This window comes from Apteryx mantelli, chromosome 3 (genome assembly GCF_036417845.1).
Source record: "Apteryx mantelli isolate bAptMan1 chromosome 3, bAptMan1.hap1, whole genome shotgun sequence".
Taxonomy (NCBI): domain Eukaryota; kingdom Metazoa; phylum Chordata; class Aves; order Apterygiformes; family Apterygidae; genus Apteryx; species Apteryx mantelli.
The window spans coordinates 56,291,625-56,317,470 of NC_089980.1; the positions used below are offsets into that span (position 1 = coordinate 56,291,625).

At 40.1% G+C, this 25,846-nt stretch overlaps 1 protein-coding gene across 1 annotated transcript in view; it reads right to left on the bottom strand.

The window, feature by feature from the left end:
* GALNT2 (polypeptide N-acetylgalactosaminyltransferase 2) overlaps window positions 1–24,580 on the bottom strand; it is a 101,562-nt gene extending 76,982 nt beyond the window's left edge. Inside the window, exon 1 of the mRNA XM_067293429.1 lies at window positions 24,424–24,580. Within this exon, the coding sequence (XP_067149530.1) occupies window positions 24,424–24,534 (111 nt within the window). The 5' untranslated portion in view covers window positions 24,535–24,580. The remainder of the gene's footprint in view (window positions 1–24,423) is intronic.
* Window positions 24,581–25,846: the final 1,266 nt, after the last annotated feature.

Consider the following 25,846-nt stretch of genomic DNA (forward strand, 5'->3'; position numbering starts at 1 on the left):
TCTACGCAAGTGCAGTGCGCTCCTAGGACTGACAGCTAGCACAGACTTTATTGGCAAGAAGAATGCCAAGTGGATCTGAAGTCCTAGAGCCATAATGGAACATAGCAAGTCAAACCTCTTTCCACCACACCAGTCAGTAACAGAGATGCACCCAAACTCAGTGTATCAATACTACATGCTTGAAAATAGAATAGGGAGCACTGAGCAATGACCGACTTGTAGAAAACCTTATTTTTGTTTATTCCATAATAAAAGTGTCTGCCCAAATTTGCATTAGTAGCAGTTCAGCTAGGCATACTAGAACTTGTGTGTATGTGTGTAAAAGTGACAAGCCCCAAAATCCTAAAATTAACCAGTTCCTAAATTGGGCCTCTATCATAGTAGGTTGTCAGAGGAGAGTGGAGAGTTCTTAGCAAAAACCTCCAGTTTTTCCTCAAAACTCCCCATCTGTGTATGAAACACACCAGCAAATTTTTTTTAAGCTGACATGAATTTTAGTAGTGAATTAACATCTATGCTTATTTACATTTTCTAAAAAGTGATGTTAAAGAACAGTTGTTTGGTCTACCCACTGTGACTTTAAAGGCACAAGTTCAAAAATGACATGCTTAAATTCATTTTATGATCTACCCTCTCTTCACAAGGACCCATCTGCTCCTTTATCTCTACAGTGCCCACTCCCTGTGCTCTGCCAGCTCTCTTCTAAAAGCAAAGTAATATTCCTATTGCATTATGTTGATGATACCCCTTTGGTATATGACCTTTCATATTTTCTTCTTCAGCCTTTCTTCAGCCCTATCACTTGAGTCTCCTTCCTGGCCCCTACCCAAACTATTTCCCTCCCTGTTTGCTTTAAGTTACAGAACAGCTGGGTCTAGCACAGCTTCTTGCACTAGCCCATTAGGACCATCCATTAAGTTATCCGTTCTTGGTATTGATACACAGTAACCGAGATCACTGAAACCTATTAATAAGCTGATATAAGAGGGTTCCTGCAGATTCCCAGAGCAGTCAGCTCTCACCTGAGCTAGACTGCTTTTTACAGCTAGACTGACAATCACAGTGTAAAGAGAAAACTGTTTCCTTTATCACTATTGCTCGGCTTCCAACCTACTTTTTGCCCTATCAGAGTTTACAGACAAGACAGATGAAAGGCATTGGCCCAAAACTCCTTGAAAACCACATAAGTGTTAGAGACACTGGCTGTAGGGCAAATAAGCTTTAACAGTGTGGCAAAGTTAAAAAACAACAACAAAAAAACCCACATGGCCACTTATCACATTCTCTTGCGGTTGTCTAATAGCCCAATTATTAGATGATTATAGACCTAGGCCTCACACACACACACTTACTACACTTATAGAAAGACTGGTAACTGTTTTATTCAATGGTGCTATCCCATGCACCTTTATTTCCTGAAAAAAGTAAAAGTAAACTTAACTGATTAGTATACTAGACTTTTTCCTCTGCACTTACTGTTGTGATTACCACCGCTGTTTCATTCAGCAGTCAGCATCTTTTAATGCATGCGCTAATGCCATCTTCCATAAAAACGTACCAATGGCCAGAGATCCATGGTCACACTATAAATGGTAAGGAATTATCTTACCCCAATCATAGTTCCTGTGCTCAAGACAAACTTGAGCATCTGAATACACTATAAATGCGTATAAGAACTGTGCACCAGAACTGTTGACTACTCTCCTGCCTCACCACCCTTCCATAACTTTTAAGATCTTTATGTCAGGAGTTATTAATCACTTAAAAGCTGGACAAAAAGAAAATTAAGATCAGCCGAGTTTTACAGTATTCTCATATGACAAGATCTGGTCAAAATATTGACTAACGGTATTAAAAGAAGAGTCTAAAAACAAGCAGTACAAATAAAGTTTACACAGAATGAATGCAGACATTTTCTACTTTACTAAGTGCAGCTAAATGAGGAGTTACATTCATTTGCTTGATTTGAAAGAGAATAGCACTCGGACACCCTTGTTACCTTCCAGAATCTCTTACCTATCTGCATAAACGTTGTTTTCCACAAAACACTCATGCAAATGCAGGCTTTTATCAGGGGCTGGAGAGTCAAATCTTCCTGGCTGTGAGAGCCACATCCTAGAAATATGGATGTGGTGGGGAAAGGCAGTAAATACCCCACTCACCTCAGAGTCAAGCCTGGCAGCACTCTGTTGTTTATAAGCAGGAAGAGCAGGTTTGATCTCCAATGCAAGAGACTCACTGCTGCTGGGTTTCCAAGGCCCTAGCTACATCTGATGCCACAGTACCAGGGGATGACACTCTCCTGTAGTCATGGTTTCACCCTGTGGTCCTTTTATCAATAAAGCTTCACACCATCACAGAAACTGCAGCCAAACTTGTGAGTGACAGCAGTGATTCTGACTATTTCATCTACAGCTACCTTTCCTAATGACACTAAGATGTTTGCAGCTATGAGGAGAAGGGAGTTTGCAATCTATCCATATAATTGGCATAGACAAGAAAAAGGAAAATTGTCACATCACTAGAGGAAGGAACTTCACAAGTGGAAACTAGGAGAGTAACAGAATGCTTTCCATAGCTTATGCTTATTACAATATGATACAGCAAAACCAAAGAAGAAAGGGTATTTGTATGCCTGGTTATAAGGCTTTTTTCTTCACTGTTTGCCTTTTCAGTTTCAAAGCAAAAGAGCTTTCAACATAATACAAAGTCACAGGATTTGTGAAATTGTTCACAGGCTTGCTCTTTTGAGTCCAACCAGAGAGAATAAACATCAGGCTCAAGATGCTACCAATCACACCATATACCCCCAAAAGAGGAAGGGGGGAGGAAATGGAAATCCAGGTCTCACAGAAGGAAAGTCATTGTACTTTTAGAGGTGCTGAAATGCCTTCAGTACTAACTGATAGATTTAGCCCTTGCATTTTGAAATTTTGTACTTAAAAAGAAAATAAAAAGCACACACACAGAGTACTGCATTGCTAAAAAGAACGTATGCAACCATGCATATCCCTCCGAAACACTTCCCCCACCTCGCAAAAAAACAAACACTTCACAGCTGCTTGTAAAATTGTACTCCCTGTCCTGCCTGGTTCTCTCAGCAAGACTAGGAAAATAATCTGATGACCATCACCAAGAACTCCCTTTGAACTCGGTAACACCTTTCTCCAGATTCTTTTTTATTCTGCGTTCTCCTTCCTCCACAGCAAAATCCATATAAAGATTTGTATCTAAAAATCTTTTTAGAGAAAAATAATTCAATCGACCTCAAATAAGAGGGAAAGGAAATCTGAGGGAAGAACAATGCTGGGGGATGGACACAGGCAGTGAAAAGAAAAGCTTCATTCAGACATTTCCTGTACTGATGAATAGTTATTCTTAACCCCCTGAAAAGGCAATATGGAATAACGAGAAGTTTAAATATATTGTAAATTCTAAGTCTCATAATGATCATGAAAGCCCAATCAGCTATTCCAAGCACACTTTCCAAAAACATAGCATCACTTAACTACCAAAAATGTTAGTTTAATAAATATACCAAAAAAAAGTCTTTGAGTTCAACATAAAAGTTCCACTCCCTCAGTACATGTATTTGCTGAGAAGTTAAATTCTGATAGAAGGCAAGGGAAAACTTCCTTTTTCTTTCTAAAATCTACCTGAATATCTGTGCAGAATTAGAAAGCTTTGGTTTCAGAAGCAATTTTCCAGGGTGATTGTCTTGGCAGCCTGTGGCAGCCTGACAACTAGCATCATGTTTCCCAAACCTTTAAGGCAAGGTGTATTCCACTAATGACCCAAGGCTGCTGATGTACATTCTGAAAAAGAAGCCAACTACTGAACTGGTCAATCAGTAACCCTGGTGAATGAGGCGCATTTTAAATTTGGCCGTTAGCAAAATAATTATGTCACTTTTGGCTTTCTGTACAAATTGAGACCACCTATTCGTTCATTTATTACATAAGTTCCCATGCAGCACTTAGTTTTTACTCGGTGTGGCATAGCAAAAGATACTACCATGACAGGAGAGAATGACTGCTTCAAAGACTGTCTGACCTTTGCACTAAAAAGCCATGACTCTCAAAAACCCTTAGAGCAATCGCATGGACAGGGAGAAAGGGCAAACAAGGATTTCTGTATATTGCTAAGAGAGAAAAAAGCAAGAACACTGAATAAATTTTTCTTGCATCAGACAAATGCTTACACTGGCTTCATTGAACAGAAGTATAACAAAGGTAGAGGCTAAACAAAGTCAAAGAGGTTAAAATAGGATTTTAAAATCCAGAAGCTGCTCACAACTGCTCATGACAACCATGCAATGCTTTAACTTCTGAATCTAGCTGTTGATGTATAGCCGGAGTACCAAAGGCTGAACTGGAGAGGGTGTTCTGCAATACTGTAGTTTCTGTTGATTCGCCTACTTTGTTGCTAATCTATCCCAACACAGCTTACTGCCCCACAGCTTACATACTGAGCCTCTTGTCATCAATTCTCACCAGGGACAAATCCCAAACATCAAAAGCAGAAGAGTTACATTTCACATCCCTCTCAGTAAATACAAAATCCTGGGTTTGAAACTCAGTTCTTCCTTTCAAGTCAAGCAACTCTAAAAATTTCACAAAGTCGGGGGAGCTTCAAGGAAAAATACTGAGGGTTATATCTGTTTTACAGAATGAATGTCAGAATGCGCAGAACAAAGATGGTTGATTTTGCATGCGAGCAGAATAAAGAAATAGCTACATCACCACTCTTCAAAAATGAATTCCCAGCCCCTTGGAGTTATGCCACACCACACAGACTCCAAGAATTCTACTAGAGCAGATTTCTTTGGAAAAAAGCTCACAATGACTATGAATTCAGATTTGACAGAACTATTTTTCAAAATGTCCTTGAGAAAAGTCATTAAGTTAACCCTCATTCAAAAATCCTTGATAAATTCAGACCAAGTTGAATTTGAAGCTTCAGATTGCCTGAGGCAGTACACTGAAGCTTTGTTTCATTCCCTCCCCCCCCACACACACACCCCGCAGTTATTTCTTGTAAACCCATTATATTCTTTGGGCTCTGGTTACCATCAGCATAGCCTTGTGTCACACCTTCCCCTCAAGCAGGATAACCACCACATTATTTCTTTTCTTTGTTTCTGGACTTCCACCTTTCACAGTAGTTTGAGGATTCCCTAAGCAAGGGGGAAAAAAACAAACAAAAAAAAAAAACACAAAAAACCACTTTATTCTTGTTTAAAGACAATAGTTTTTAAACACACAACTTTTCGTCAAAGGGAGGTGGTCTGCACTTGCAGCCAAAAAAAGGCTCAACAAGCAAGAACTCTATTTTCTGTTAAGTCAGTAAGTAACACATGGGGCTTGCATCAGAAGAATAACAAAACTGTTGTAGAATAGATAATTCAGTAAAATTCCACAGGCAGCCAAATACTTTAAGAACAAAAAAAACATCATGAACTTTGCATAAAGATATTCAGAAAAAGCTATCTGAGAGGATAAGAACTACAAGGCTACTAATTCTCAGAAAACAAATATCAGCTAGGAGGGAAAAAAAAAAGAGAAAAGTCAAAGGGAAAACACACAGTGATCAGACAGAAAGCAAGCCAGTCAGCTTAGGGAGAGAAGTTCCTCAGTGATCTTTACAAACTTGCTCAAAGCTCCCCTCCTGAAGCAGAGCTTTCACCATGAATACAACAGTGCTCCTTGGAAGGACAAGGTATTAACCCTCTCAGAGGATTGATCTTCTAAGTATTAACTTACAAGTTAAAATCGATGGTCATTTTAAGTTTCGTACCTTCTGCACTGCTTCTATATAATGATCCAAAGAAAATCTATTAGCCAATGCTTGAAATTCAAGTAAGGTTTATGCACCAAGGTGGGTTTTTTTGTTTTTTGTTTTTTTGTTTTTTTAATCAGCAGATGATGACTGTGTATGGAAGACACTCTTCAGAAGAAAGGCTTTGTTATAAAGAATATGCTTCTTCAAGGACTCCCAAGCGCTATCACTTTCAGTAACTCTTAAGGAATAAAAGTAATCATGTATGTTAAGGCTGTTGAGGTTCATTCCTTATTAATGCTACACAATGAGGAGAGCGGGGGCAGGGGGGAACACAATAAAAAAACCCCCATACTTTCAAATATTTAATCGAGAAGTACACTTATGCATTAATCCTGACCATATGGTTATAGCATAATGCCATGAGAAATTTCAGTAACAGTGCGTTTCCTCCTATAGATAAAAATAAAGTAGAAATGCCTTGCACGCAGATTTGATTCTAGTTTAACAGTACCTTATGGAGGAACTTAAGGTATTCCTTCTCTCAGTTACATTTCAGGTCAGCATTTCTCTGCTTTGGAAGACAAGATCAGCTATAATTTTCTAGTAACTCGAGAACTAGAAAATAAGGTGGTGGTCTACAGCCCTATGTTCAAAACAGAAAGCTCTGACACACCAGTTGCTTCAAACTGTAGGACGGAATAAACGGTGATGCAGGAGGGGAAATCAGACAAATTCTACCACCATCAAAAAGAAACAAGCTCCAACAGCTAAAAAGTCTTAAAGACTGTAAATGGTACAATGGCAAAAATCTCATGAGCAGATTAGAATTAGCTGTTGTTTACAAGACAGAATACTTCATACTTCCACTCAATGCAGATCACCTATAAAGCAAAATAATAGGTGCTTACATCAAACAATAAAAATATTTTGAAGAAACAAGTGTTTGTTATTTCTTGTTGCGATAATAGAAATCTTCATTCCAATCTCTTCCACGGCAATATGACAAGACAGGTTTTGTTTAAGTAACAGAGGTGGTTGAAGAGGGATGGTGAACATTCAACACATTCAGAAGTACTGCATCACTAAGGAGGCAGCTGCAAAATGCAGCTCTGACAAATGAATATTTTTGTGAAACATGAGAAATATACAACTTATCTCAATAAACAGCCCCAGCCTACCTTTGAAATAAAGCTCAAATTCATCACCTCAAAATAGTAAGCAAGTTAAAATTTGTAGCTGCCCAACAATAGGGGAGAATTAAGCTGGCAATTTCACCTCCTTTCATAGTTGCAGGCCTTCCCTCAAAACACCTTCTGACCAGTTTTGAAACAAGCTGAAATGGTGCAACGTTAAGATAGGCAGCCACACTTCTAGTGCCAGTGCCACTTATTTGCAAGAGCAATGGGATAACAAAGACTGAAAAACAAGTTCTACCCTATTTGTTTTGTAACTGAGATGCACTAAATTAAGTGGGAGACATGGAAGCTCCATACTCAGAATCTTATTCTTCTACCAAAAATCACTATGAATTCCTAAACAGCCATCAATGGAAAAAAGCAGTTTAAATTTAGTGTTCAGACATGCACGCTAGCTTTACTGTTCACCGAAACCCAATATGTTAATGGTTGAGGTCACAATGATGGTAATAGAGTAAGCTGACCCTGCTTTTAAAAGATCATTTCCACTGCCTTATAGTTTTGTCATAGTTCAAACTATAACTTTGCTTGCAGGTTCTCCCACGCAGCCGAATCTTTTTAGTGACTCTGAAGCATGGTTTGCATTCACACAAAAACCTCAGATTTTCATAGATCACTGATTTAAGTTTCCTAAAATGTGAGTCCAAAAGTGGATACAGTTCAAAGTACCTTGCATCCTAGGATGCAACAGAATAAACTGCAACATTTTTCCTAGTTTCACATACCCCTACACCATGTATTTAACTCTATATACCACACTTTATAGCTGCCAAACATGACACCGCAATATTGTGATGTGGTTTATTTCTAAGTAAGAGCCATCTCCTCCTCTGCCAATGCAAATTTGAAGGCAGTTGAAAGATTCTATTTCCCCTATTCAAGTCTAAGAAAAATTTAATTGTCGTCACTCAAATCCAAATTTTAACATGACTGAAAGAGAGAGAAATCACAGTCAAGTTGTCAAGAAGTGACAAAATGGTTAAGCAGAGGGATACAACAGTACAAATAATATAAACTTGAAGAGAACAGCTTTCCACTCACGCTTGCTCTGAATGGGAAATAATTGCATCTGTCTACAAGTAAACTTGGTAAACAGATACATTGAACAGCTCCGTCTAAAACTGCATTACTTTCGAGAAGATAGAAGCCGTTGTTTTGTAAATATCAACACTAAGCAAATTTAGCAGGATAACTAAAATGATATTACACTGTTGCCATCAGCAGAAAAGGGGGAAAAAAAGTCTGCAACATAGTATTCTCCCTCAATTAGTTTCAGTTAGACTCCAGGCTCAGGTAGAAACCAGGTAATACAGACAGCCTTCTGTACTAATGGTAAGATTAATCTAAGACACACTTGTTCACTTAGGGCTTGTGACGGTTCTTTGAGACAGAAAAGTAGTAAAGGGCTATGCTTCTTTAGGACATCTTTCTTCCCTTTTGGCCCCACAGTTTATCTTCTCCCTGTTGCTTCCTTTTCTACAACAGGATGGTTTGTTAGTGAAAAAGATGAAATAATTGTGTACAAAAGAAACTATGCTTTTTAAAGCAAGAGAAATGGCCTATATCATCTTCCTTCCCTTTTCTATTGCAGAAGGGAAGCAAAGCGTTTGTGGGTGTGTGCCAGATATTAAGAATCTAACCATTTTAATAGTATCAACAGCCCTTGCTCCTCCAGTCAAACTCTGTCTGGTCTTGGATATTAGAAAGAGAAGCAGCCAGTTCCTAGTTTGCACAACTGTTATAAGCTATTTACTGAAAAAGAAAACCCCAGTGAATGGAGCAAACCGTTCCTTTAAACAATAAAACAGAAGACTTATTTGGTTGCTTTGGAGCCACCAGCAACCATCTTCTAGACTTCAGCAAACCATGTCTTTAATATGCAAAGATATTGCACATTCAAATTTGCAAACAGACAACATGAATACATGCATACCAGAAACGAAATGGAACAGAACTATGAAGTTTCAGGAGGTCAGTGAACAGCTGGAAAGAAAAAATCTGAGGTGTTGCTGAAATACATTTACACAAAGTCAACAAGGTTAAAAGGGGAGGGCATCCTCTCGTTTTCAAACAGAGGAGGGAAGGAAATGAGCAAGGAGCTTATTCCTCATCTCCTTAATTCTCAAGGTTAGGAAACATGAAATGAGATAAAAGTGTGGGCTTGGACCAAGTGACAATCTTCAGGCAACAGACTTGCCATAGGGTCATGCCAGAACGAAAGTCAGGACTGCTTGTAACGGTTTGAAAGGCAGGCACAAACCTATCTCCACTTCTTGCACTTTCCTCCCAGCTTCTATCTGATCCTATGAATAAAAAGACAGTATCTAAACCAAGAATGCTATCTGCTATTTCAATCAAGTGACTCACAGCTACAAAAAAAATCCTAGAAGATCTGTTTTGATCGGTTACTATCTTCCTCAAAGTAAAGTTACCAGAAATAATCATGCACTGATAATCTCTTAACTGAATGCCTTATAACTGAATGTCTTATAAAAATCTGAATTATTTCATTAGCCTGTAAAATGCATCACTGACACACACAAAAATCTCACAAATTCTCATATGCTCTATAAGACAAAGATGCCAAATTGAAAAATTCTTCAGCACTGGTGTCCTTAAAAATATTGAATGGGAGCTGGTACAAATAGCCAGTCTGAACGTTTATTTTCCTTAAGTCCTCCAGAAACTGAGATCTTATCTGTGATTTTTTTTTTTTTGGGGGGGGGGGGGGGGGATGGAGACAGGGCAGAGAGGAAAGGCCAGTTCTACAGCCTAATAAGAATTTACTGAAGCTTCTGATCTCTCCCACCCCGCTAGAACAAAATTTCTCTCTCTCAACCAGTGGCTCTCTTTCTTTAGGTTTGAAGTAGATTCCAACACTATAAAGCCAGAAGACAAGAATCACCTATTCTGATCACACACAAATAAGAAAATTATTTCCCTGAAATTCACTTTATCATTGAGGTTTTAGATTTAAAATAGTTAAAATCGTTCTAATGCCCAAATTATTCTGTTAAACAAAAAACTCAAAACATTGAGCTTATTTTTACTATTTGTCTGGTATTTAATTATTTAATGTTTAAATTTAGAATCATTAAATTTCTGGTTAGTGTGTCTCTATGGAAGACAATCAACAGACGCTCTAACTTTCTCTTTATTAAACTCTTGGTTTGACAGCAGATTTCTCCAAAAGTATTTGCCATACATTTTTTCTTTTTTGGCAGAAATACTATCATGACACCAATATCAGCAGCTTTTGTTACTTCCAGGGAAAAGAGAACATGCAATTTGTTTATACAGATTTTTTTCAATTAAGATACAAAGATTACAGCCACTAGAGATTTGAGTACAAACCCAAGAGCAAAGCACAGAAAGCAGAGAAAAAGAACTAATACAGCTTTTGCTATACACTGTCAGCCCTCAAAGGAATAAAACACAACAAATACATTATAAGTTACCTCTATTATTGGAATTGGGTATATGAATTAGAACTGTGCTTCCAGAAGCAGACAGAATCAAATTAACAGTTTAAAAGCTATGTAGTACTACATGTGAGGTACATTTACTCATCATGGTATCATCTAAAAACAGAATGGCTATTAGTAACATGATAGTGATAAGTTACTCCAACTACAAGATGCCAAGAGGCATCTGCATTGTTATTAAACATAAGCCAGTAATTGTTTTCTTCGATAGAAAACAAGAATACTCTTGACTGGAGTATCTAGGGCAGTATTTTTAACATGAACAAATTAAAACCACATACAAAAACATGCTGGTGTTCACTGGAGCAGCTCATACCATGTATGTACCTATTCAGCCAGTATGACTGGGACACTTCAGTAGTTCTATCTGCACTAACACCATTGCATTAACTGACAAGCACTGCTGTGTACCGACAGAGCTGGGAAAAGCTGCTTTTGTTTCTTGGCAAAATTCAAAATTTAGGAAAAGAGGGAGAAGAGAACTGATTGTTTGGTCACTGAACTATAGGCAAAATGTAGCATCCAGGCATGCAATAACCACTGTAACTTCCAAAACCAGAAAGGAAGCCAGTACTAGCACTTTCTGCCTTTTCATTCTCATTTTCTTCACTACTTGTATAATGGCAAAAGGCCATTCAGATACAGAAAACAACTATACAATTGTTGTCTTAAACTGATAAGCCACAAAAAGAAGAATAAACCATGTCACAAGAAAGCAAACATGCTGACATCCCAGCTGCTGTAGTCTACTGCCAGTAAAAGCATGAGAACAGTCTAAATGAAAACATAGTGCAGTTGCCAGAAGAACAGTTTTACTGACATACTTCCAAAAATTCTCCCATTGGACTCTTCTTCCTTCAGCTGACAAAGGAGCCAGTTAAACAAATTCAGTGCTAGAAAACTGATATCTGCAAGCACTACCTGATCACACAAAAACTATAAAAGAATTTAACTAAACGCCCTGAGAGTTATTCTGATAAGATGTGTTTGTAAAAGTTTCCAGACTGATTGTTAAGCACTCCCTACACAACATCCCTTCACGATGAGAAGCACATTACTTTTACTTCCGTAACAGGAAAGCGAACAAGGTCTTTAACTCACTTGGAACTGTAGACAGCAAGCAGTATGAGTGCAACAAAGTTCACACTTCCAGGCAAAAAGAAAGCTGCACTTGTTCAAATATTGTATGAGGAACAGCAGCAAACAAAGTATCATTATCTACATAAAGGTCAGAGTCTTTAGTAAAAACACGCATTTTGCCAAAACCAGTTTTACATCTATCTTCACTCATGTAATAAAAGATAATCTCTACCTACAAATCTGCCTTACCTAGGAAAATATATTAAAAAAAACCTCCTCCCCCACAGATGTTCTGACAAAATATCATGTCAGTAAAAGAGGAAAGTGATACATTCATATAGCTGGGGGAATTAGGGATAAATTCAAAGTAAGAACATGGGAGGTAATACTCAAAACAAAAGTATTAATAACGCGAAGAAAACCACAGACAATTTTAGCTGCTTTGCATACATAAATGAGTGCTTAGGGTCTTCAAGGACTGCTATAATTTCAGTATGTCTATGAATCACCTAATCCATAGAAGCTGCCAGCTTAAGTACAGGTCATTTCATTTAGTGCTACTAGTCACTTGTAAAGGAGGGGAAAGAAAAAAAACCCTAAAAAACACCATCTACACATTAGCACATACTCCCACTAACATCCAACATTTTATTTATTCATCTTATCATTCAACTTTCATCACAAACTGTGCATTAAAACCATTGTTTCCTTACATAATTTTACAAGTCTTCAGAAAACCTACCCAAGTCAGTCAGGAAGTTTGTTGAAAAATCGTTAAAGCAATTTATAACTGACAAGCAATATGTCCTCACACAGCACTGTAAAGCACTCAAAGGAAGCAACATCTGAAGTACTCCGATACCCCAAGGCTCATTTAACCTCCCTAAGTTACACCATTATTTTTACACTTTTTGGAACACCAAGGACATTTCTGTCCATTTTTGACAAAAATAATTCTTACAGGATGCATACTATTAAGAGAGTGAAAGTAGGGCAGTTTTACATCGTTTTTCCTATGTACTTATCCAGATCTGTCACTGGAAAATCTTCTCAGTACCCGGACACCAACAACTTGAGAGGACACCTACAATCCCAGTTAATCTGAACAAATTTCACATTATTTCCAAACTGCTGCCCATGTCTGAGTTGTAGCCTCCTTTGGAAATAAACATCGCAATATCGCAATTCTAAACAAAACTAAACATGCATGAACCGGAGGTTTCAGAAAAAGTCAACATCAGCCACTCCAGGAGAAGACGCTAGACATGCTTCTCTGCATAGTTTGACTACTGTATCACATCCAAACCCACAATACTACAGTCATTCTAGTCCCCTTCTCCCTCAAAGTGTAACAGCCTAGGCCACATCTCACTTCAGTATCGAGGATTGTGATAAGCTTGACATATAAATTGGGACATTATTGTTTGTTAAAATCTATTCAATTAGCAACTTTTAATCTGTACAAGCCAGTTCTCTAGTATAGCTTGTTGGGATATGTCTAGACAGAAAGCTTTTTGTTTTGTTTAAATGAATCACATCAGAAAATGGCTACACGAGAATTTCTACTGTAAGACCACCACACCACTGTAAGAACACTTTCACACACACATATCTAAATCCTACTAGGAGGAAGCCCTTTTCGTAAGACAATATAGAAAAAAAACCATTAAGACCATTCAGCCTTTTTGCACAACAGAACTGGGACTCTAGACAGTACTACAGCAAACAGTCAAAATTCTCCTGTAACAGGTATTGGTGTTCTCTTTTCACCAGGCTTTCCAATACTGCCAGACAGTGTTTATAACAGCCAGGTTTTTCAAAAAAGAAAAAACTTCAACGACTCAGCAAATGTACTCTTTGGAATTGTCAAAAATATGACTTTCTACATGCTTCATTTAAAAACAACTATTTTGGCACATCACTAAATCAAGGTATAGAGACACAGTCATGGCACAATTTGACACGATTACAGCTATTAAAGAGATTAATTATTAAAATTATTACAAAATTTAAAAAAATCACACTCCAAGACTGTGAATGTTCATAAAAACAGTTTCTGTCTAAGTTTCTTGCTCTTGGGAATATATATACACAAACACATATGAGAGAACATTAAACAAGTGCAGACTGATGCTATCATCTTGATTTTTTAGCTATTTTTCCCAGGATACAAGTAAGACTTTCTAGAACACCACTAAAATGTATTTTCTGGATTAGTTATCTCAGTAGGTAACTGAAAAAGATTTTTTAGCAAGCAGAGCTTTCACTGCTTATAAAGCTGGGTACTTTATGTCTAACCTAAAGTGAACATCAAGATCATCAATCTCTTGCCTGTTTTTGCTAGGGAACATTGAGAAAGCATTGGGAATAACTGAACAAGAGCACCTTAACCAAGAGCAATGCATCATTATCAAGTCTCTCATAAAACTGAGAGTCACTGCAGGCAAGTCTCTTGAAAATTTTTCTCCCCTGAACAATATAAGCTTCTACTAGCCAGCTTACGTATTTCTAAGTCTTGTGATACCACCTGTTCAGTCTTCCCATTAAGAATCAACCCAGCTAAACAACATCTGAGCTTATCCTAACTTCCCATACCAACAGGTTCGGGCACACTTTTTACTGTCATATTGAATACAAAGAGGCCAAGTGCAAGTTGTCCCCCCCCCCCTCACTTTTTGCATGTCATTTTAAAAGCATTAAACCTAAAGAGGAAAAACAAGCGTTACTGTTTCCTGGACTACTGCCAGCTACTTTTAGTTGAAATACTTATTTCAGACCCCAATGCCTTTTTATTCTAACACAACTTGCAGCTTCTTGCTATGTGCTTATTAACAGAAATCACACAGCTTAACAAATAGAAAAAACAACCTAACATCAGATCTGAGGCAACAGTAGTACCAAATCCTCATTTTTATATAGATTCTAAAGAAGAATATTTGAGATTGTGACCGATGAAACCTTACCACAGACTTTAGCTTCACTTCATTGTGGAGCAAAGCACAGAACACTACATCCAAGATATACAAAGTTCATAGCAGAGACTGGTACCTTTGCATTTAACAGGAAGGGGAAACATGTCTTTTACAGACACTGAGCAGTTTGAGGCATTAGGAATGGTTCTGAAGAGTATACCAAGTAACAGAACCAATCCCCAGCTTTCTTAAGGGGTCTTTACTGCACTTGTGACAGTTACTGTTCATCACTGAGTTGTCACCTACAAAGAACATCAAAAGAAAGCCAGATGCTGCGCCCATGGAATGAAGAACATTCCTTAATTAAAACTTCAAGAAAGTATCAACTAACATATTGAATATGGGTAATAACTGCTCCACATATGAAAGAGAATCAGCTACCAATTTGTTAAGACTAAATCACAGAGTGAAACTTCGTGTCAATGGCATTTCCATAGCAAAGCAATAGTCTAAAATCCCAAACCCACACTGTTCTGAGAGCACCCATCAGAGGACTCTTTCAAAGAGCACACACAGAATAACACTTGCTACAAGTAGATAATGCAGGAGAAAATGAGCAAGTTTGCTCTTTATGAATGGTCTAGTATGGTAAACATGAAGACAGCAACGTTCCACTTTAACAGGAGAGTCATGTCACTCCACATAACAAGAATTTTATTACACTGTCTGGAGAACATACACAATCCCGATTCTGTGAAACACTCTAGCAGATGAATACTGTAATTCAACAGCCTCTGCATTTTTGGTAAGACCTCCTATAGCAGTAGGGTGATACAGATATTTCCCAGTGGTTATACAGAAGCCAGTAATTATATAGGCTGGTCCACCATTACTTGGTAGTGGCTTGCTGCCAAGTCAAATGATTAACAGAAAGGAAACTTTCCTTCTCCCTCACCGAGGTCTTAAGAGAGCCTAAGTGTACTTGAGTGATCAGACTTTTCCATTTAACTTAAGAAAAGCAAGAAAAGTCAAGCTATCTAAAAAGCCTTCATATTTCACTAAAATATACACACACACACACGTGTATATATGTATATACAAACACACACTTCCTGTCCCACCTTAAACCAACAGGCCAAGTAAAGCAAATTTATTTTAACCACCCAAACTAGCTTCAGTGGTGCCGATTATTTTCAGCAAGGATAAGCATCTGGAACTTCATACAACCAGAAAATATTTTCTCTTCATCAAGTCATGACTCCGAGGATTTGTACACAATAGCATTAGCTTAGTGTCAATTCTTTCTATAATCTTTCCTCAGCTAAACTCTTCTGTTTCAAGCACCTCTGTTACTTCATAAAGACAGTCTATCATTACACTTTTTGCTAATGCCTGATCTCAGCAGAATCTCTAGTTACTCTGAATGCTTTCCTTGAAACAAAGGTGCCTGGATTTTATTACTTTAAAAGAGTTAGATAACAATCAAACCTGCAAACTTTCAGTAGGTTCTTTCCCCCCTCCCTCCCCCATGAGAGAACACAGTTATAAAGATGACAAATCCAAATTATTGCCTTTGATGGGCATTGCATAGCAGTTTTTCCTGATATATGGAATGCTCAGATTTTCAGACATTCTGTTCTTTTACTTTCTCATTGATGTTTTCATTTGAATTTCATAAATGGAGTTGAAAACTAACATCCGCTCTGGGTAGTTCCTTTATATGAGTGTCCTCTGTGGGTGGTGTATGTATCTGGAATAGCATATTTTACCCTGTTTAAATGACAATGAAGGTAGTCTGTGCAATTAACAGAAGTGCCACTTAGAAGGTGACATTGGGGGAAATAAAGAGTTTAGAGATGAAAAGGCAGCTGGGGGGGGGGGAAGTGTTGACAACCTATGAACACAGCCTATGAAAGCTGCTATCATTTGAACAGGTCACTTCAGTTTATTTCCTTGGAAGAAAAATAATCATTGTAACATGCAAGTTGTACAAAAAAAAGCCCCCAAAAGACCTACTTTAAAGCCACATTGGAAGTTTAAAATATGCTATATTCCAACAGGGGAAGTGAAAATTACAGTTTCTAGAAAGAAAACAGATGCTGAATTTCTCACTTCCCTGACTGTTAACTGCCACAGGACATAGTAAATATACCAAGAGTGCTCCATTCCCTGCAAGATTACTTGGAAAATGGACATTTGGAATACAAGAGGTAAGCATGTACTTAGCGTGCATCAGTAATGTGCAAGTTTTTACAAAATAATTCATCCCTCAAAATGAAAGTCACCAGTTTAAAAATCTTCACTTCCACTTAGTGGGAGAGGACTACCATATTAAGCTTTCTGTGAAAGATTGTTATGGGCCCAAAGGGAACAAGATGTGATTCAGTTTCTAATATGGATCTTGTACTTTGCCTTTAAATTCCCAAATGTGTAAGATGAAGAACATTTTGATGTAGACATTTAAGTTTTTTCATCTTCCCTCCTCCTTTCACTCTTTATTTCTTTGAAAGCTACATGAAAGGGAACAGCAAAAGAGAAGATGAGCAGATACTTATTTCAAAACAAACAGCATAACAGAACGCACCCAGATTTTAAAATTTATAAGGCTTAAGATACCACCACTTTGAGTTACATGATGGCACATCAAGAAACAAAACAGCTTGCTTAGTGTTTCCTTCTGTAAAAGTAGCACCCAAGCTACTCTGTTTTCCTGCTATCCCAATATATTCACACAATGAAATTCAACCCCATATTCCTGTAAAACATGAAAATGTCTTACTACTTCCTACCAATTCATTTCTAGGATTCTCATGTATTGACAAAATATGGCATTTCCAACATATTAGCAACAAATGGCTTCTCCACTAATTCCAAATAAAAGTCACACTTAATAACAAGTTATCACAGTGCAATCAGTTGAACAACTTTATCTGTTGGTACTGGACCTGGCTATACATCAATGCATACCACCATTCTAGTTAAACTAGTGTCAGAGTAGGTTATTTAAGGAAAGATTTAAGCAGATCAAATCAACTTTACCTGACCATATCACTCAAGTTGCACACATTCAACTGCATCCTAAAGTTTTGTTTCAAATCAGATTTAAGTTAACTTAAGGTACTGCATATGAAATTCTTTATACAATCATATGCAGGTGCCAAAATGCCAGCCACAAATGCATTTTCCAGGCTGTCTGCTGGAATTATTGTTTTTTAAGCAGTTTCCATGCATGCAACAAGGGTTACTCTCATGGCACCCAGCACAAAGGCCTCCCATCTACTCTGTAAAAGGGAATCATTGGAAGCAGGCTTTCTAGCAGACACCACTACACTTCTGGTGTGATCTACCATCATCTTGACAAAACAGTATCAATTATATACAAACACTTGGATACCAAATAACACTGTAAAACAACGAAAGAACTGAAAGAGTAGATGAAGAAAAAAAGAAAGAAATCAGAATTTTTATGGAAAAATATATGGAAGGATCATCTAACTTGGAAGACAAAGATTGAAGTTCTCTGTAAGGTATGTTTAAATAGTTTATACTTTTTTTTTTTTAAAAAGATTGGGCTAAAGACCAAGTGATGGTTTAAGTTCATTTTAATAATCACAACTGAGATAACCCTTAAGATTTTTACTTCATATGAAGTAATACTGTGCCTCTTCTAAATTAAAAAAAAAAATTTCCATTAGAAAAAAATAGTGTTATTATATCACTTTTCAAGCAGTATTTTGGAAGGAGCTAGAAAACAAGGAGAGAATGACTGAGGTTAATTTAGAATAGAACTCAAAATGCATGACTGACAAGAAGATAGAACAGGTAGGGCACTCATAGCACACTTTGTCAGTTTGCTACTTAATTTAAGCTACATCTCTCAAAGGACATCACTACAACTTTTAAATTGGTGTAGTTAGACCACAGTAAGCAACAACCCAAATTAACAATAGAACAACACTGAGGAGCACAACCAGTAACTAACTATTACAATACTCACATAAGGGGAAAAGCAGATTAACTAACCTGTTTATTAATATGAAACTATGAAAGAACTAGGAATAAACCATTTCCCCCTTCCCGCAGTCCCTTCTGTAAGCTCTACAGCCCAGTTCCACTTGTCCATTTATGAAGCAAAAGTAGCTATCATTTATTCAAGAGTAATAGCATCGGTACCAAAGCCAGAGATATCAACTTCTAAACTGGAGAATGGGTAGTGGGCACAGGGGGGAAGCATCTTCTAGCTAAGAATCAACTTCTCATTACTCCACCATAGCAATGCAAACCTTCCTACCGAAGCATTTCAAAAAGCAGGGGAGGAAAAGGGGATGAGCCTACCATGACAGCAGATCTAAACAGACTGCACAGCACTTGCATATGACTGTCTTTCCATCACACCTGAACTTAAATTTCATGAAAAAATAATCCACAAAGATAACTGACAGAGCTACCACATAAGACAGTCATTTTATGAAGTGACATATTTTAAAGAATATACACATACAACAAACTTCAGAGACTCATTTTCACACTCCCATAAAAGGAAAGCTTTAGCATCGAAGTGATTGGCCATTTCATCTCTTCCCATTTACTAAGAATTATATAGAAGAAAAGCATCTATTAGACAGCAAAAACTGTTACCTGTTAAACAGAGGAACATCCTGTGTTATCTTCTTGCACTTTCTAGGAAGTGAATGCCACAGAATGGACATGTGATAATTTGACTTTTTCATCTTGGATATCTTCACTTGTTTAAAAATTAAGATACTGGAAATCACATCTAATGTCACACTATATGAGGAACTGGACTTACCTTTAAAAATGGTGCAACAAACTAAGCTCTCATTATTTAGCAGTTAAAAGGAGTAATGCCTCCCTAGAAAAAAGAAGGCAGCAAAATAGAGAAGGCTACTTTTAACCCCTCCACTTCTTTCAAAAAAAAAAAAAAAAAAAAAAAAAAAAAAATGCTCCTAGAAGCTCTACTGCCTTCTGACTGCTTGAGAGAAACCAAAGTAGTTACACTCCACAGTTTCATTTCCCAACAAAAATAGTTTAACATACCTAAGTTAAAACACGTTTCCTTTTTCCTCCCACTTAAACCCTCAAAATGAAACATAAGCACACTAGATTTGTAGGATATGCAACTCTTGTTCTCCTTCATATTGTCATTAGGTATGCCTCATTTAACATAAACTGAAATTGTATATGGGTTTCCAAAAAGGAGAAAAGAGGAAAAGAAAGCTTTGCATATGCTAAAAGGAATTAATTACAAGATCTTGTCTTCACAGAACTTAAAAAGCAACTTGCTTCCTTCCCCGCTACTTTCCCGAATTGATGAAATTACTTTTAACAAATCACATACTCGAGGCAAAGGATCCCCTTTTTGCTTTGGACATATTCCATCTCAGCTAGCTTCATGGTAAAGCCACCTATCAAAAGTCTGCTCCAAAAAACAATACAGAATGAAAAATTAATTCTCTATGCAAGGTAATGACCAGTTCTACAGGAGAAGCCTGCCTCCTTGTGGCTCAACTAATCATAAATCAAGATTTCTCCAATTCATTCCATTATACCCAGAAAACTTGGTGAGCCAAGAAAGTAACAAGCTTCTGCTCCAAGTTTTTTTGCAGGGAGGCAGGGGGGAGTGAAACGAGGAAAAAGGAGGCCATTTCTAATTTTAATGAGCACTGGCAAAAGTTACCCATTTCTAATTACTGAAATATTACTTTTAGCCTCTGTCTTTAGACAGTAAGATTTGTGGGGCAGGAGGAGGTGGTGCACACAGGAGGGTTGCAAAAGTTAAAAAAAAAAGACATTCTTCAAATGGCAACAAGTGAAAGCTTGGCAGTACTCTGGCATTTAAATCCAGAAGCCTCCAAACCTTGGCTCATCAGTAGCTTAACCTAGCAGGCATCTCTTGATGCCTTAGCTTTCAACAGTAAATCACCTTTCTGCCTATAGGTCTGCTTCAGGGCACACCTGTGAGGATTTCAGTCTTGGCAGTGGTGAAGCCTCTAGTGCCTTCAACAAGATGTAGACATTCCCCTGTCCTGCCCCAAGGGCTCAATTCAACAGGCTGACTTTGAGAACGCCTCCTAAAGCAAGCTCTTTTTAAAAAAAAGTTCTGAATCCAGTAGATCTGTTGTGCAACAGCTTAGTGGTTAAAGAACTCACAACATTGTGAAAAAATTTAACTGATTTTTATTTTTTTTTAAATATACACTGATTCAAATTTACACCAGTCTTAGAAGGGGATATCATCAGGATGACTAGCTTTCTAACCATCTTGTAGAAGCTGCTCCATTTTGTGCAAGTCTGAGACACCAAGCAGGAACCACTTTTACTATAGGTTAGGAAATTCATCCAAGAAAAGAAGGGAAGTTCCAATCTCCACTCCAAAGGCTATTTAATGGAAAACAAACTGAGTGAAAACAACAGCAGCCCACATTTTTCTAAGTTTTAGAACTGTTGGGTTTGCAACCTTACCTCTGTGTCACAGCCCCTGTTTTGAGAGCCATTTCTCTAACCATTGAGTGAATCAGACTCACTCTTTCCAATCCACAACCTAGTGATCTGGCTGGAAAAGTAGGAGTGAACTGAACCCATGGCTCTCTCACACTGCCAGTCATTTTAATCAGAGGTTTACTAGAAAAGAGGGAGAAAGGGAGAAAGGGAGACTGCCACTTCTAGCCGTGTTTTGAATTAAAGGCCTAGACTCTACCCCCCTCCTCCTTTTTTTTTTTTTTTTAAAGAGGGAAAAAAAAGTTGTCACACACCAATTCCAGAAGTGGAGGAAGTCATTTCTTTCTACCAGTTTGGTGCCTAGGTCTAGAATGTGAAGCCTTGCTCCTTTATGTTTTTTATTATTTACTCTTGAGGCAGCTTCGACATTGCGTGGTTTTGTAAGCCCCATTCGTATGGGCTCGGCTCCTGCTGCACACTGCCTACCAAGCCTGAGCACCACAGGCAGGACAGGAGATTCCACTACTGCTGCCAGAGGCCAAAAACTTAGGCAATGCTGCACTGCATACTGCAACATCCAAATAACTTCAGTGATCTAATTTGAAAGGCTGTCAACTGAGAACCAAAATAAGCAGAAGCTTACAGCAACTCTAACACTACTCCAGTAAGGAATAAATAAATAAACCCCTACTTTCCCTTACTCAGGTGCAATCCTGGAAAACAGCAAATGCCTTCAACTCTACTGAAGGTAATGGGAATTGACAGTGCTCATCACTTCACAGGACTGGGTACAGTACCAAACAAATCCAGTATGTCTGGATTACATGCTAGGTTTGTACATGGTACCATCCTCATGGAAAAACATATTGCTTGTACAACCAGATCTGTAATTAACATGAAAACTTAGTCACACAAATGAAGAACTATCCCCTTCTGGCTTTTGTAATTTTACAGGCTGAACAAGGCAAATACTTCAAACTATTAAAAGCGATATTCTGCAAGCAACTGTCTTTTCATTACATTGGAATAGCAGGAAAGTAGTAAGGACTACATGAAGTCATACAGACCAAGAAGTCTACCACAGTAGGGTTTCTGTTCATAAGTTTAAGACAGTTTGTGCTTTTGCTTTATATCAGGGTCTGACACTAAGGAAATAAGTCTTTTACTGAGATTTCAAAAGCTATTACATTACACGCATCTTCCTCTTCTTACATTTGCTAAACTACTCTGAGGCCCAGGATTAAATTTTACGCTTCGCTGACAGAAAATAGACTCCTAAATCACCAATCCACATATAATTGTTAATTTCCCCACTTGTTTCTTGTGGTCACAGTACCTATTTTCTTCTGTATCATGGCCTTACTTTAGACTTTCACATTTTGAAAACTAGCACTGAGTTTCAGCTCAGGCTTATGAAATGTCTCTCTCTTTTTCTTTTTTAAATTATCTTTGCCTAAACTCTCCCAGTTTCCCAGACCAGTAAGGTTTATCAATTTTTGAACAGAATGAAAACAGTTTATAGAACACCAAAACAAGGACCATCACAGGTCTCTTAATAAAGCCATAATAAAAAGTCTTACTAATGTCAATAATAAACAGCAGCAGGTTGTAGTAGATTAGGCACCAGATTTGTACTCAGAAAAACTGGTTTCTGTTCTATTTTATTCTCACCTGGCCTTCTAGGTGACCTTGGGCAAGTCATAATCCCCACACTGCAGTTTCCCCCGCAGTAAAAATAAACTGAACTCATTTGTAAATCTGTCTGGAAACTTCAAATGAAAATCACTATAAGCATTAAAATATATTTCCCCATCTACAAATTTATTTGCCTTAGATAGCTTTTCTTTATCCCATTATACATCAGCAGCAGCCTAAGATTGCTTCTACTTCCTAAATACACTCTGGTGCTTCTTCAAGAAAAGCTTTAGGCTACTGCCTTAGTTTTTAATCACATGCTTGATCTATTTCTGCTACTGTATCTACTTTGAAAGACTGAGAGCTTGTATTTAGTAATACACACTTAACACTCACTTTAATATATTACGTCAAAAGTTGCTGTAAAGCGTATTCCCGAACTGGGGCGGGTGGGGGGGGGGGGGAATAAACAGGGCACAGCAGAACACCAAAATGATTATCAATGCACAGACTCATTCTGCAGACCCTTACTCATATAAGTAAGATTATTTGCTTCCATGACTCGCCATAGGAATGGGTCATCAGCAGACTTTTTTTTTTTTTTAAACCTGGAATACATGCCCTTCTGAGTTGAACTGGATCGAAGCAACCATCAAAAGATCTTTCTTGTTATACATTACTGGACTTAAGAGACATTACTATCCATCTTTTTAAAAAGAGAACACCATTTCTTAGCAGAAAGCACTGCTTAACTGTGGTGCACTTAGTTCACTTGCCATCTTCCTATTTCTGGGTTTATTTGGATTTTTTTTTTTTTTTGAAACAAAACACAACCATCAGACGTTTTGCCACCTTTCCTGTTCTATGACATAAGACTTGAACAACAGTGTCCAAAAGCTCCTGGTTTTGCTAGTTTACACTAATAATAATACCTTTAACATTCATAACTGTTTTTTCTAAACAGAGAATGAGTAGAAAAAGTTGCAGGTTCAAACATTATCCCACAATAAAACTGTGGATTGGCACAGATGGGAACTATATAAGAGTACTTAACTCAGGACACTTCCATCCATTTTTCCCAATCAATGAGCTATTACAACATACTGAAACATTTTTTTAAATAAGTCATGGGGCAGAATTACACAAAATTACTCCTGTACTGTCAATAGGCAGCTTCTTGAACATTATTAAGTGAGCCATAAAAAGAAAAGAAAAGAGAGAGAGAGAGAAGGACGGCACAGCATCCACACGAAAGGTGACAAATCCAGCTATTTCTTGGAAGGTTGCAAAACCCAGCCGAAAGCCGAGGCTTTTAGGCGCAGCGACGAGAAGAAAGGGAACCGCTACGCATTTGAAAAGGACAAGGGGCCGGGGGGGATGTTCGCGGCACAAATCCACGCGTATTCTCTAGGCTGAAAAACGAGCCTGAGCGCCCGCGGCGGCGGCGGGGGGAAGGGGGCCGCCGCCAGGCCGGCGGGGCCGGCGCGGCCGGGGCAAGGGGAGCGGGGCCGAGGCGGGGCCCCGCCGCCACCGCCGCCCCGCTCCCCCCACCCCAACTTCCCCCGGCCCGCCGGGACGTGGCTCGCGGCCGTTGGGCAGGGAGCGCCGTGACGAGGCTGAAAGCAGGCTGAAGTCCACAAAGAACAGCCTGCCTCGTGGGAACGGGCGGCGGGGCACCCGCAAGGGCTGAGCGGGCGGAGAGCGTGGCGGCGGGGGGGGGGGGAAACGCGGGCGAATTTCTCCCCGCCGCGCGGCGAGGGAGAGCCGCCCCCTCCCCCCCCGGCCAGGAGTTTCCCTGCCGCCTCCGCCCGACCCCGGCACTGCCCCCGGCCCCGGCCGGCACGGAGCGGGGTCGCCCCCGCGCCCGGCTCTCACCTTCCTGCCGCCGCCGGCCAGCGCGGCGCTGCCCCCCGAGTACATGTAGTAGGCGATGCCCAGCACCCAGAGGAAGGCGAAACAGAGCAGCAGCCGAGACCTACGCCGCATCCTTTCTCGCTCCCGCCCGCCGCCGCCGCCAGGCCACCAGGAAACGGCCAGCAGCAACCGCCACCTCCACTCCTGCCGCTGTCGCCGCGCAGGGTCAGGGGGCAGAGGGCGAGCGCCCGCCCCCCGACCAATCCCGCGCCGCCCGGCCCCGCGGGGGGCGGGCCGGGCCGGGGCGGGGCCACCGCCGTCGCCATGGTTGCAGCACGCCGCGCCGCACGCCGGGGGCCGCCCCCCCCCCGCGCGCTCCCGCCCAACGGCTGCGCGCCGCCGCCGCTGCCCCGCCGGCGGGGGGGGCGGCGCGGCCGGGCTCGCAGCGCGCGGAGCTGCCGGCGGCCCCGGGGAGGGGACCTCGGGAGTCACAGGCGGCGCCGGGCCCTGGGGATTTAGCGGCTGCTGCGCTAGCCCGGCCTCCGACGGCCAGCGCAGCGCTGAGGCGGCGGTCGCATCTCCTTTGGCTGGGCTCGGTCTGGGCCTCGGTGGCTGGTTACAGCTCGGCTGGCTTTATGCCTCGCTCCGCAGGCGCCCCGGGCTGGCCACCGCAGGTCCTGTCCGCGTCTCTCTTCCTGCGCTTCCCACCGAGGAGCAGCGGATAAGGGATGTGCTGTACGGAGGTGGAGTCTGGAGCCACGCGAAGCAGGCGGTGCGGCTGTCCTCATCAAACCTCTAACAGGGTCCCGGCACCGTGTGGTGTGAGCCTGTTACCTCACCAGCGAGAAGGTTTCCTGGGGCAAATTGTCCTAGGCAAAGGTGAGAGAGCAATGTCATGCTGAGTGATGTCTAGTGTCCTGTGGATGACAGGTGTCTGCCACTCTTTTGATAAGTCTCTTTCTCATATTATCCAACAGGATTTTCCCTACCGTTATGGCAGACTTCAAGGTCCTGACAAGCCAGCTGTACCCCTGAAGACAGGCACCCGCTCCCCTGCGTGCTGCTGGGATCATCATGTTACCCCCGCATAGCAACCCCAGTTTGGCACAGTGGTCCCCACCCAGGACCAAGGGAGCTCCAGGGATCATCCCAGGAGGTCCACCCAGGTAGGGCTCCACTCCTAGCTGCTAGTCGGTTGGTTTGGGGGCATTGCCTAGTAAAATACCTTTCTTCCCCCTTATCCAATCCCACCTATAAACACCTCAGGACAGACGCTACACCACTTCTGGCTCTCACTGGCTTCACAGGTTCACGGACTTGTGTGTGCACAACGGGTGTTTGATGCTCTTTTTCCCTGCCACTGGGTTTCCTGTTTTTCAGCAGTAGCTGCTATCTTATCCCACAGTGAGACAGCAAGAAGCCAGAATGTAAAACTAAAAAGGGA